This window comes from Mandrillus leucophaeus, unplaced genomic scaffold (genome assembly GCF_000951045.1).
Source record: "Mandrillus leucophaeus isolate KB7577 unplaced genomic scaffold, Mleu.le_1.0 Scaffold169, whole genome shotgun sequence".
Classification (NCBI taxonomy): Eukaryota; Metazoa; Chordata; class Mammalia; order Primates; family Cercopithecidae; genus Mandrillus; species Mandrillus leucophaeus.
In genome coordinates this window covers 3893363-3907953 of record NW_012101687.1, presented here as the reverse complement: position 1 = coordinate 3907953, position 14591 = coordinate 3893363, and the positions used below count along the sequence as shown (strand labels likewise).

Genomic DNA, 14591 nt, shown 5'->3' with positions numbered 1-14591 from the left:
TGAAACCCCATCTCTACTAAAAAATACAAAAAACTAGCCGGGCGAGGTGGCGGGCGCCTGTAGTCCCAGCTACTCCGGAGGCTGAGGCAGGAGAACGGCGTAAACCCAGGAGGCGGAGCTTGCAGTGAGCTGAGATCCGGCCACTGCACTCCAGCCCGGGCGACAGAGCAAGACTCTGTCTCAAAAATAAATAAATAAATAAATAAATAAATAAAAATAAAAATAAATTATACAAGAAACTTACTGGATTATTAATCTGGAATTATATATTGTATGCTCACCAATTTAACCATGTGATTCCTTTAAATGCTACTCTAAGATAGTTTTCTTAGATATAACTTTCTATTTCTTTCTGAAAATATGAGTAAGCAAGCTACATAAGTTAGTGATTCAATCAAGTATTTAAAATAACCTGATGAGCAAAGAGCCAAAGCTGAGATTTTTTTCTATTAAAGAAGCTCCTTTAACATACTACTATAAGTAATCCTTTATGTAAGACTTTAAATTTAAAAGGTCTGGGCTGACAAAGAGACATTCTTAAAAAAGAAAAACTAATGTACGACTTCTTTTATGAAGGGAGAAGTTCAGCAAGGAATAACATAAAAGATTATTAGAAGTTACACAACACCTCTGCCCCCCATCCCAAATTACCTCAGTAGTGCCAGTATCTAGGGCTGGGGCCAGGTCATGATGACTAAATTCACCATTATCTTTCTTTCGAATATTCTCAACTACAGTTTTTGTTATTGTTGCAACATCCAAATCTAAATAATTTTTTGAAGCAACAAAAAACAGAGATTAATAATTGATAGTAATATTTTCTAAACAGTCATAATGATTCAGTAAATTTGGAACAATAATTCCTTAAAATAAAATATGTAAAATATGAAAGATATTTATACAAAAGAAAATGCCAGAATTAAAAGATATTTTACATATGAGTTACAGCATAAGTAACTTTAGTCCTAAAACAAAAATTCCCTGAAAATTTTATTCCTTTTTTCCCCTCAACAGAAATAAGATTTAAAACTAGAAGGATAAATGTTACTACAGCCAAAATGAATATTTGCCTACAAAGGCCAAAAGACAAACTTTTCAACCATTTTTACCTGCTTCTTTAGCCAACTCCAGGCAATGGTGGCGCTGTTCAAATTCTGTAACACTTTCCAAAAACAATGCATACTGGGCAACAGCTAGGTCTTGAGGCAAATGACAGGTATAAAATGCTATGAGATTCGTATGTTTTTCTCTTATTAAAAGCTAAAAAATAGAAAAAGATCAAAGTATGTCATAATAAAATAAAAAGTTTACTTTAAAATTTCAAATGTATTCAGGAAAGGTTCATACAGATGTGGATTTGTGTTGCTAACAGAATAATTTTATTTTATATTTATTTATTTGTTTGAGACAGGGTCTCACTCTGTCACCCAGGCTGGGGTATAGTGGCACAATCATGGCTCACTGCAACCTGTCTCCCGGGCTCAGGTGATCCTCCCACTGCAGCCTCCCGAGTCGGTGGGACTACAGGTCCATGCCACCACGCCCTGCTAATTTTTTGTATTTTTTAAGTAGAGACGGCTTTTCGCTATGCTGCCCAGGCTGGTCTCAAACTCCTGGGCTCAAGTGATCTGCCCACCTTGGCCTCCTAAAGTACTGGGATTACAGGAATGGGCCCCTGTGTCCAGCCTAGAATAATTTTAAATTCCAAAAAGTGAGTACAGTTGGCTCTTAAACAGCACAAGTTTGAACTGTGTGGGTCCACTTATAAGTGGAGTTTTTCCAATAAATATATTGGAAAATTGGCTGGGTATGGTGGCTCGCGCCTGTAATTCCAGTACTTTGGGAGGCTGAGGCAGAAGTATCACTTGAGACCAGGCCTGGTAGCTCCTGCCTGTAATCCTGGCACTTTGGGAGGCTGAGGCAGGCGGATCATCTAAGGCCAGGAGTTTGAGACCAGCCTGGTCAACAAGACGAAACCCCGTCTCTACTAAAAATACAAAAATTAGCCAGGCGTGGTGTCACAGGCCTGTAATCTCAGCTACTCAGGAGGCTGAGGCAGAAGAATCACTTGAACCTGGAAGGTGGGTTGCAGTGAGCTGAGATCATGCCACTGCACTCCACATTCCAGCCTCGGTGACAGTGAGACTCTCTCTCTCAAAAAAAAAAGGTAGTATCACCTGAGGCCAGGAGTTTGAGATTAGCCTGGCCAACATCGTGAGACCCAGTCTCTAAAAAGAAAAATAAAAAATAAGTTTGCGCCGGGCGCGGTGGCTCAAGCCTGTAATCCCAGCACTTTGGGAGGCCGAGATGGGCGGATCACGAGGTCAGGAAATCGAGACCATCCCGGCTAACACGGTGAAAGTCCGTCTCTACTAAAAAATACAAAAAACTAGCCGGGCGAGGTGGCGGGTGCCTGTAGTCCCAGCTACTCGGGAGGCTGAGGCAGGAGAATGGCGCAAACCCAGGAGGCGGAGCTTGCAGTGAGCTGAGATCCGGCCACTGCACTCCAGCCTGGGAGACAGCGGAAGACTCCGTCTCAAAAAATAAAAATTAAAACAATAAATAAGTTTGCTGGCCATGGTGGCGGCATGTGTCTATAATACCAGCTACTTGGGAGGTTGAGGGGAGAAGACTGTTTGAGCCCACGAGTCTGAGGTTACAATAGGCTATGATCTAGCCAGTCAACTCTAGCCTGGGTGACAGAACAATACCCTATCTCTAAATAAATAAACATATTAATTTAAATATATATATATATTAGAACATTTTTTGGAGATTTGTGATAATCTGAAAAAAATTCACGCTTGAATCCGAGAGGCAGAGGGTACAGTGAGCTAACATTGCACCATTGCACTCCAGCGTGGACAAGAAAGTGAGACTCCGTTTCAAAAAAAAAAAAAAAAAGACTCACAAACAAATTAATAGCCTAGAAATACTGAGTAAATTAAGAAAAAGCTAGGTAGGCCGGGCGAGGTGGCTCACACCTGTAATCCCAGCACTTTGGAAGGCTGAGGCTGGAGGATCACCTGAGGTCAGGAGTTTGAGACCAGTCTGGCCAACGTGGTGAAACCCTGTCCCTACTAAAAATACAAAATTAGCCAGGCACGGTGGTGCACGCCTGTAATACCAGCTACTTGGGAGGCTAGGCCAGAGAATCGCTTGACCCCTGGGAGGCAGAGGTTGCAGTGACAGTGAGCCAAGATCATGCCACTGCACTCCAGCTTGGGCATCAAAGTGAGACTCCGTCTCAAAAAAAAAACACACACACACAAAAACAAAACAAAACAAAACAAAAACAAAAAAAACTAGGTATGTCATAAATCCATTATATGTAGATTCTGGTTTACTTTATCACTTACTACTATAAAATATATATGAATCTATTATAAAAAGTTAAAATTTATCAAAACATACATACACATTTGCAGACCATACATTGTGGTCTAGAGAAATGTAAACAAGCATACAGATGCCGTATTAAATCATAACTGCATAAAACTAACTGTAGTAGGTACTATACTACTGTAATAATTTTATAGCTACTTCCTGCCACTACTGGGGTGAGTTCAAGTGCTGTGAGTATCCATTTAAAATGCCGTGTGATGCTAATCATCTCTGAAGAGCAGTTGGGCTCTTCAGTTGCACACTGCAATAAAAAGTAATCGTTCCCAGGTCTCCTATTTTTTTAGTGCAATACTAAAAACCCTTAATAACACCATGGGAGCCATACAAAGTGCCAGTACTGATACTGGAAGTTCTCCCAAAAAGCAGAGAAAAGTCATGAGATTACAAGAAAAAGGTGAATTGCTTGATATACTGTAGATTGAGGTCTGTAACTGTGGTTGTCCATTTCAAACAGACAATTCATCTTGTAAACAGACAACATAAACTTACAGTATTAACAGGTACAGTATAGTACTATAAATGTAGTTTCTCTTATGATTTTTATTATTTATTCTTTTTTTAACTTAGAAAAAAAAAAAAAAAAAGACAGGTCCAGGCCAGGTGTGGTGGTTCATGCCTGTAATCCCAGCACTTTGGGAGACCGAGGAGGGTGGATCATGAGGTCAGGCGTTCAAGATCAGCCTGGCCAACATAATGAAACCCCATCTCTACTAAAAATACAATTAGCCAGGCATGGTGGTGGACACCTTTAATCCCAGATACTCAGGAGGCTGAGGCAGGAGAACCACTTGAACCTGGGAGGTGGAGGCTGCAGTGAGCCAAGATCGTGCCATTGCACTCCAGCCCAGTTGACAGTGCGACACTCCCTCTCAAAGAAAAAAAAAAAGACAGGTTTTCACTGTTGCCCAGGCTAGTCTCGAACTCCTAGGCTCAAGTGATCCAACCACCTCAGATTCCCAAAGTGCTGGGATTACAGGCACAAGCCACCATGCCCAGCCTGATTGGTTTTTTTTTTGAGATGTTCTCACTCTGTCACCCAGCTGGAGGGCAGTGTTGAGATCATAGCTCACTGCAACCTCCAACTCCTGGGCTCACTCAATCTTCCTGCCTCAGCCTCCCGAGTAGCTGGGTTTACAGATATGAACCACTGTGCCCGGCTAATTTTAAAACATTTTTTGTAGTAGAGAGAGGGGTCTCCCTATGTTGCCCAAGCTGATCTCAAACTTCTGGACTCAAGCAATCCTCCCGCCTCTGCCTCCCAAAGTGTTGGGATTACAGGTATGAGCCACCTCGCCGAGCCCCTTATGATTTTCTTAGTAATGTTTTCTTTTCTCTAGCTTACATTATTGTAAGAATACAGTACAGTTCAGCTTTTGAAATGGGATTGAACTGTGCAGGTCCACTTATGCACAAATTTTTTTCAACTCAACTTAGAAAATACAGTATTATCCGGATGTGAAATCTGCAAATATGGAAGGCAGATTTTTCATATATGCAGGTTCTGCAGGGCCAACTGTGGGACGAGTACACAAAGATTTTGTTATATGTGGGGGTCCTGGAGCCAATCCCCCAAGTATACTGAGGGGATGACTGTATATAATACATGTAATATACAAAATGTGTTAATTGTGTTTTTATGTTATTGGTATGATTTCTGGTCAGCAGTAGGGTATCAGTAGTTAAGTTTTTGGGGAGTCAAAAGTTATAGTGAATTTTTTATTGTGCAGGGCGGGTGGGTTGTTTTCCTAATCCCTGCATTGCTCAAAGGTCAACTGTGCTGATAATTAAAAGACCACTTATGGATTCTGATGCTTTCTTACTATTGAGAATTAAAATAGTATCATTCTGAGTTTTGTTTTCATTAAAAGAGTAAAAAACAATCAGGTTGTAGGTTCTCAAAGTTTACCTGTATGTATGTCTTTAAAACTTCAATAGAAACTTCTTCCTTCGTAGGAAAAAAAGACATAATTATAAATACAACTGCTTATATACAAATTCCACTATTAAATAATTCAATAATTGTAATGTTTACCACTGAGCAGTAAGTATACACCAAGCTAAGTGCTTACCAAAATTCATCTACTGCCTGATTTAACCTTATCATAACTCTTTTTGGGTAGTTACTATTATTGTTCACATTTTACAGAGGATGAAATAAGACAAGGGAAGTTTTATTTACCCAAAGTTACACAGATCGAAGCTGCTGAATAAGGGTATAAACTCAGGACTCTTACTCCAAAGCCCAAGCTTTCAACTACTTTATCATTCACTTTCTATATGTACTCTGACCAAAATGTTATCTTCCTTTTTAGAAAAAAAGCAACAAAACAACAACCAACAAAGTTTTAAAATCTCACATAGCACTCACTTTGTTTAGTTAGCTTAGCTGGTTGATTTAAAGTTGGTACAGACAAGGATAAAGTTATGAATCTATTAAAAACCAGTTAGCCAACAGCATTCTGTGGCCATAGACTAGAACCCTAAAGGGCCACTCCCAGTGAGTTATCATTGAGTGACTATACAAGACTATATAAGACTTTTGATTCCTTATCACCATTTCTAGAAAACAATAACAAAAAAGTAGTGTTTTCTTGACAATAGGTATATAGCATCAACATTACAGAGAAGAAATCGTTCATTTTTATATACCTTGGTCTGTAGTCCCAGAGTACGGAAAAACAAAATGAGGTGAGTCATAAAGCGAAGGAGGTGTCCAGGTAGATTGTTTCTGCTTTTGGAAAGCCATTTGCTAAACTCATCCATCAAACCTACAAGCCATCAAAGTGAAGATTCAACGATAGGAATAAAATCAAAAGAAAAAAATAAACATTACCAAGAATATTTACTTCACTCCTAGAGTGCTTTAAAGTCACTGTCTCATAATTAATAGCCATGATATAACTCTACACCCTCTTAAACAGAGTCTGGGTTCAATCCAAACTTTATTTTATAAAAACCAAATGAAAGGTCACCCCTGACATAAAGTAAATAGTTGCATTCAAATAGGTTAATATTTAGCAAGATTAAAAGATATGGTAAGTCAAATGCATTGTTTGGATAAATTTTAAAAATTACTATAAGACAATGAAGAACTCATAAAGAGTAAAATAAAACTGGCTGGGTGCAGTCGCTCATGCCTGTAATACAATGTCTATAACATATAGCACTTTGGGAGGCCAAGGAGGGCAGATCACCTGAGGTCAGGAGTTGGAGACCAGCCTGGCCAACATGGTAAAACCCCATCTCTACTAAAATACAAAAATTAGCCAGGCACAGCAGTGCATACCTGTAACCCCGGCTATTCAGGAGGCTAAGACTGGAGGATCTTGTGAACCCAAGAGACAGAGGTTGCAGTGAGCTGAGATTGCGCTACTGCACTCCAGTCTGGGTGACAGAGTGAGACTTTGTCTCAAAAAAAATAAAACAAAACAAAAAAAACACAAAGTAAAATAAAACCATATCTTACCATCAATGTCTCCCAGGATAAGAAACTTTTGAACTATATGATAATGTTCTTGATTCTCTTCCAGAACTCTCTGAAAAAAAAGTTTTTAATTTTCCATAAATCTTCTAGTAGTCATTCTGTAGTATATATTCATTGTTAAACTAAAAATGTTAGAACTTTTGAAGGAACATATAGAAAGAAAAAGCTGGAAATGAAGGGCCTTAGAAAGATCAAAACAAAATAAAACATGGAAAGGATACTGCCTTTGGAATATACTCATAGCTTACAAATCCAGAACTGAAAAGCATCTTTGAAAGTAGAGACCTATGTTATAACAATTTAATATCTCAATGGTATTAAACTTTTGTTCTTATATTTTATTCCTGTTTACCTTGGCACTACACATGGTGGACCAGAAAGGAAGAACTCATGTGATCTAAGCAAAATAAACTATTAAGCTTTCTTTCAACATGAGCAGCAGTACTTGAAAGCATTCTTTGAGTATTCTCTTCTGTACATGGCACCAAGGGTGAAAAAAGACAAAATAGTGATCAGGTACAGAGTAGAGAAAACCTTTTCTAACTTATTTGCAGCTTGATTTTTTTGAAGAATATAGTTCATTTTTTGTTGTCAAACATATTTCAATTTTTATTTAGTTGGCTGTCTAAATTTTCTTTCAGCATTTATTCATTTTTACATTCAAACCTTTGCTCTACCTGTAATTTATTTTAGTTACATGGCATGAGGTAGGATCTAGCTTTGTTTTCTTTGGATGGAAATCCAATTATGCCAGCACCATTTATTTAAATAAACCACCCCTTTCCCTCTGAAATGAAAGGTCACCTCTGACATCTGTTAAGTTGTCATATATACTTGGATCTAGTTTGGACTTTGTGTTCCACTCATCTATTTATTTTCATGTCAGTTCTATACTGTTTTGTTGTATCTTCATATTAAGTTTTATTATTGAGTAAGGCAAATACCCTCTATTTTTTTTCCTTTTGAGTGTGGTTTTTTGTTTGTTTGTTTGTTTGTTTTTGAGACAGAGTCTCACTCTGTTGCCCAGGCTGGAGTGCAGTGGTGCAATCACGGCTCATTGGAGCCTCTACCTCCCTGGGTTCAGGTGATCCTCCCACCTCAGCCTCCTGAGAAGCTAGGACTACAGAAGCATGCCACCACACCTGGCTAATTTTTAAAATTCTTTTGTAGAGATGGGTTTTGTCATGTTGTCCAGGCTGGTCTTGAACTCCTGAGCTCGAGTGATCCTCCTGCTTCAGCCTCCAAAACTGCTGGGATTAGAGGTGTGAGTCACCAAACCCAGCCTATTGTTCTTTTTCAAAATGCTCTTGCCATTCTCAATTATTCTTTTACTTGACAATTTTCTGTCCAGAAGTAATACCCCACAGCATTAGGTTTTTATGCTAATTCTGGAATGAGTAACACTTATATTAAATGCTCTCATCCAGGAACATGATATATCTATTTATTTATGTCTTATTTTATGTCCTTCAGTAAGATTCTATAGTTTTTTAAATGAAGGGCTTGAAACCCTGGATTAATTTTTTATTCCTAGATCTCTTTAGTTTAAATGGAACTTCTGGGGAGGGGGTACTAAATCCTTTTCAAAATAGTTGTAACAAGTAAGAAAGACTGACTTAAAAAAAAAAACTTTGTCTTGTATCTAGCTACTTTAACAAATTCTCTTATTAATTCTAGTAACTTACTGAGCTTTAAGTTTCTAGGCTAATATTTTTATCATATGTAAATGTTCTTCCCTTTCTAGTATTTATATCTGTTCCTTAATTTTCTTGTTTTATTTCATTAGCTAGAATCTCCAAAATAATAGACTGGTAATAAACACTTGACAGAAAAAGCATTAATTTCCTTACTATATCAAGTGCTCCCATATAATAATAAGAAAAATATAAAATCCCAAAGAAAAATAGCTAAAAGATATGAACAAAAAATTCGCAAATGGTCAATAAACATAAGGAAACATGCTCGGCCTTATGAACAGACAAGAAAATGTGAGTAGAATAGCGAGATTACTTCCCACCTATTCTGATGGACTGGCAAAACATAAAAAGTGTGACATTTAAGGCTGATGAGAATGTATAATTCAATAAATTACTTGTGGAAGTATGAATTAACTGCCACAACTAGGTAATACATTATTTTTCCATTTCAATTTTCTTTTTCTTTCTTTTTTTTTTTTTTTGAGACAGAGTTTCGCTCTTGCTGCCCAGGCTGGAGTGCAATGTTGCGATCTTGGCTCACTGCAACCTCCACTTCCTAGGTTCAAGCGATTCTCCTGCCTCAGGCTCCCAAGTAGCTGGGATTACAGGCATGCAACATCCATTTCAAAATGTTTCTTTACTTACCTACCTACCTATCTATTTAATTTTTCTTTTTTCTTTGAGACAGGACCTTGCTCTGTTGCCCAGGCTGAAGTGCAGTAGTGCAATGAGGGCTCACCGAAGTCATGACCTCCTGGGCAGTAGTACAATCACAGCTCACTGAAGCCATGATCCTCCCACTTCAGCCTCTGGAGGAACTGGGACTACAAGTGGGTGCACCACCATACCCAGCTAATTTTTGTTTTAGAGACGAAGTTTTGCTATGCTGCCCAGGCTGGTCTAAACTCCTGGCTTCAAGTGATCCTCCCATCTTGGCCTCCCAAGTGCTGGGATTACAGACATGAGCCACCATACCTGGCCTTTTTATTTATTTTTATTGTATATATTTTTAAGGTATCAAACGTGATGTCTTCAGAGAATTCATTCAGAAACACTGTATATACGTATATACAATGTATAAAGCATATACTTATTTATACTCCTTAACCCGGTAACCCTGCTTTCAGGAAACTTATCCCAAAGAAATAGAAGGACTAGTAGCTAAGTACACACACACGTAAGTTCATTACAGCACTAGAAATAACCTAAATATTACCCAAAGGGGAATAATTGAAATAAATCATACATTATTCTAAAGAACATTATTTATTAAGAAGAATAAGGTTAAGTGAAAATGAATAAACTAATTTGGAGATTATCACTAAATGAAAAAAAAATCAAGCTATAGAGTAATATATGTAGTACAATGTGAAAAACACAAAAATCAAAATTCTAAATTGGAATATCTACGTTATTTACACATAGTTGTAAGATCATGGAGAGAAATATAGAAGGATACATATCAGTATGTTTTATCATATCAGGGGAATAACCATAAAGGGGTAGATAGTACTATAAAGGTTTTATTTATACATTCTTAAATTATTTTACTGTTACAAGTACATACAATATTACTATAGTTGTTTAAGCATTTTTAAAAGAATATAATTTTTAGAAAATTAGATTTTAAGATCTAGGAAAATAAAGTCTTAATAATTTTTCAAAATGTGTTTTAAATTTTAAAAAAGGAATAAATATAGCTTATGTGCATATATGTAGATGAAATTAATCCTAAACAAAAAACTAAAAATGATGTATCATTTATGTAATTGAGTTTCTTCCTTTCAAAGAATGATTCTTATTTTAATAGGTGAGAAAAACGGAGAAAGTTCCACCTTTTTCCTTTCAGCTACAGTGCCCAACAGAATAACACTGTTTCCTATTCCAGATGTCTAACATATTCCTATTAACATTTACCTTTTTATCTGTAGCTTGAAGTTCCTCAAAAACCTTTTCTAAGGTCCAGCTTCAAAAGAAACAACGGGAAAAGAATAATATTAATAATATGAAAAAGGGCTGTAAAATGAAACATCAAAGAGCATGCTACAAATCACCATGACTCAAAACAATCCAACAAACTCACTTTGCTTCCAGATATTCTCTAGGGAGTTCTTCAGTTTCATCCAGAGTTGCTACTGATGTCTGGATCTCCTGTTCTACCAGACTATCCACCATCACCCGGAAGTAGGCCCAAACTGTGTCTTCCCAGGTGTCACAGACAGGAAGCAGCTTTTTCCCCATTACAAAACAGAAACATATAGACATATTCAACAGAAAAGAAAGGAAAATCAATTACATCCAATGATACAGACTATAAAATCACTTTATAATGATATAAAACATGGCGGATTTAAAAAAAAATATGCCAAATAAGCTTTCCCCTGCCAACTACATCTTGTAAGATGTTTGAACTGTTCAGATTTTTTCATACTGTTAACAACAACATGTTTTCCAGGCTCATATGACATTTCAACTGATTAGTGTAGTATCCCTAAAGATAGCTATAATATGTAGGGAGTATTGGGTTGTGAGAAAAACATGCGTATGTAAGACAACCCAAGGACTCACTGTGCCTTTCTGGCACATTTCTGCATACAGCTATGAGTATTTTAAGTCATCAATAAATGTGTGTTGGAGTTAAATTTACAATTCTTAGTTAAAAACTGAAATCTGATTTCATTCATTAAAACACCATGTATGTTACGGGATACATCAAATTAAGCACAACGAGTCACTATCTGATTCATGATTATCTCTATCATTGCTACACTTAAGTATGTACATACATACTTAAGTATATACACTTAAGTTTATATTTGTTATATACAATTGTTAGAATATTTTATCTATTTAATTTTATTCCACAGAAAAAATTTAAACATTAAAACAGATTGCATACCTGCTTAAGATTCCCACTTAAAGCTGCATAAATTGCTCTCTCGTATCTATTAAAAAGCTCCTAAAACACAACGAACATAAACAAATTTGAAATACTGTTTTTCTTAGTATGTCAATTTTCCTCATAATGTGGAGTCTTGCAATCTCTTCTAGACTGAACCTATTCACTTGATAGTTTTTAAACTTTAGTGAAAGATCTAGTGGGGTAATAACAAGGAAGAACTTCAGTGTGATGAAATTATCAATGCTGAGATCTGGAGAAAAAAAGTAAAACATTTAAATGCCAAATATCGGGTGAAAGCAAATCCAACTCTAGTGGATGCTTTGAATATTTAAAATCAAATTTTATTCCAGAAACAACCTATATAGTTATTTTCTCCTAGAATGTTTCTCAATACCTGATACTCTCTGATATTGACCTGATACTCTCTGATACTGATCTATGTACAACATCAAAACAAGGCATGCATTAGTTTGCATCTAATTTCTATGTAGAACTAATTCCCCATTTTACTTTTGGTATTTCCAGTTTTCTTATCATCCAAACAAGAGACTTCAGAGACTCTTACTGCATAACTGAGTCCACCTCTGCCTTCTGTTTCTAATCACTGCTTCTAACCAGTGTCTCTTCCTTCCTTTCCATTCCCATCAATACTATCCTAGGTCAGACCCTTATGACTTAGTGTCCAAATAATTCTGACAGGCTCCTAACTACTTTCTCAGCCTTTTATCCATCTAATTTTAAGTATATTTTTCCATTGCCATGCTGATCTTCTCAAAAACACTTCTGCTATCTGCGCTAAAGCTTCTACCACCCTGACAGCCAATTCCACAAGCAAACTTTGGGCCTTTTTCAAGGTAAAGTGCCATATTTATTGTAGTATTTATGTATTTTTTAAACTGTTTGACAGATGTAAAACTGTCCTACCATTTTTATTAACTTTTTATTATTTTACGTATCACTAATGAAGTTTTTGAGTATTTTTCTCTTAACTCCATTTTCCTGTTAAGTCCTATGGGGTTTTTGTACAATGCTGCACATTGTGGTGACTTTGAATACCTATGTCATACCTATACCTTTGAACAAAACTGACAGTATTTCCTTTATAAGCATTCTACTCCAACCTGGTAGACCTACCTTACTTTGAGTTTCCCAATCTATGTATCCTACCTAGAATTCCTTCCTCTTGTTTTTCATTCCCCAAAATGCAAATCCTACTAAGTTTTAAAAGTTCAATTCAATTCTTTCCTTAGGGAAGCCAGCTTTAAGCTTTAGTCCAGTACTTTTTCTCTAAATTCATTTGGTACCTCCTTTACATTTCTGCCTTATATCAATCTTTAATTCTTAGTACATAGTGTTTTAATAATTCTGATAAGTTGTTAAGCCTATTCCTCAATTTAATTGGAAGTTCTTTGAAAACCAGTTTTACACTACTTTCAACGTTTCATAGCCCCTGAATAGGCTTTCAATTAATTGGAGTTAAAAACAGTATCACTGAATATTTTATTTATCTTACATCTTCTGCCATTCTCCAGCAACTTATTTTCCAAATGCGTCTATATGGATTCCCTTCAACAGGTTCTAATTCTGTTCCTATAAAACAGTAAAAGAAAATTTCTGGTTTAAAATGAAACCTTATTACAATCCTTTCTAAAAAGAGAAGCTATAGTTCACAAAGATTGGCATTTAGAGCAAAATGCCTTTGTCCTCAACTGTCAATATAAAATCTACTAAAATACCTCCATTAACATTAGGGTCATGGTACAGTTTCCAGCCTTCAAGTGTTGCAGCTCTCCATGCTTGACCACAGCGTTTACAGAGTCGTTGTGCCTTAAGAAACAAGAAAAAGCTGTCAGTACAATAACCAGGGTACTTTATAGTAAAGTATAACCAATATATGACAAGCTTAGATAACTTATGGAACAAATGTTACAAGGGATGGATGTAGGCAGTTAATAATGGCATTCTGGCCGGGTGCGGTGGCTCACGCCTGTAATCCCAACACTTTGGGAGGCCAAGGCAAGTGCATCACCTGAGGTCAGGAGTTCCAGGTCAGCCTGGCCAACATGGTGAAACCCCGTCTCTACTGAAAATAGAAAAACTAGCCCGGCGTAGTGGCGGGCACCTGTAATCCCAGCTACTTGGGAGGCTGAGGCAGGAGCATCACTTGAACCCAGGAGGCAGAGGTTGCAGTGAGCCAAGATTGCGCCACTGCACTCCAGCCTGGGTGACAGAGTGAGACCCTGTCTCAAAAAAAAAAATAAATTAAATAAATAAATAAATAATAAATAATGGTATTCTATTTTTAAAACATATGTATGTCTTTCTGTGGCTTCTGCCTTTATTTTTCTTTCTTTTTAAAAATTTTTTGCAGAGACAGAGTCTCATTATATTGCCCAGGCTGGTCTCGAACTTCTGGACTGAAGGGATCCCCCCCACCTCAACCTCCCAACGTGTTGGGATTACAGGTGTGAGCCACCATACCTGGCCCTGTTTTTATTTCTAAAAAATCCCTTTTCTATTTGACTTTAGGCTTAACAATAGGTTCCCACGGCACCCACTGGCATTTAATTCTGCTAGAAACAAATGGGGTTAAAGAGGTTGATGACCTCTGATTTATGAAAAACTACTACAAAAACAGTCTCTAATGACAAGGCTGTTACTGCTCATTTACTCCACTGATAATACTGCATGTTTAACTTGACCAGTAAGTCAGTAAGTAAATGTGTTTATATACCAGTAAGGTAAATACATGTTTGTTGTTCCATCATCCCTTTAGGGAATCACTTTTCCCCATTCTTAGCTCCTATGTTTTGGATAGGCCTGATCCCATTCCAGAACTCTAAGGTTAGGGATGTGAGCTATAGCAAGATTCACCATCAGGACTCTTGCTGGAGATACTGGGAAAGAAAATATACTCCTTTTACTGAGATTGCTAGCTGGCAGGAGGATGTAAGCTTGGAGCGTCTCATATCCATCTCTGATACAACATGGGGAGTAGCTTCCTGGGAATGAAGGCACAGAGAGTAGGGTAGAGCTATGGGTCTTGGAAACAGACAGTATCCTAGTGATATCTTTGGAGTCCCTGGATCCTGCTGAAAGCCAG

The 14591-nt window shown here is 37.2% G+C and overlaps 1 protein-coding gene across 1 annotated transcript in view; it reads right to left on the bottom strand.

Annotated features, from left to right (window-relative positions):
* The window catches only part of NUP107 (nucleoporin 107kDa), a 63687-nt gene that overhangs the window by 10525 nt on the left and 38571 nt on the right, over positions 1-14591 (bottom strand). The window contains exons 14-23 of the mRNA XM_011976594.1: positions 13225-13315; positions 13002-13078; positions 11486-11545; positions 10670-10815; positions 10504-10552; positions 6872-6941; positions 6055-6173; positions 5312-5350; positions 1110-1260; positions 652-764 (exon numbers count right to left, since the gene is read on the bottom strand). Coding sequence (XP_011831984.1) covers positions 652-764; positions 1110-1260; positions 5312-5350; positions 6055-6173; positions 6872-6941; positions 10504-10552; positions 10670-10815; positions 11486-11545; positions 13002-13078; positions 13225-13315 — 915 coding nt within the window. The remainder of the gene's footprint in view (positions 1-651; positions 765-1109; positions 1261-5311; positions 5351-6054; positions 6174-6871; positions 6942-10503; positions 10553-10669; positions 10816-11485; positions 11546-13001; positions 13079-13224; positions 13316-14591) is intronic.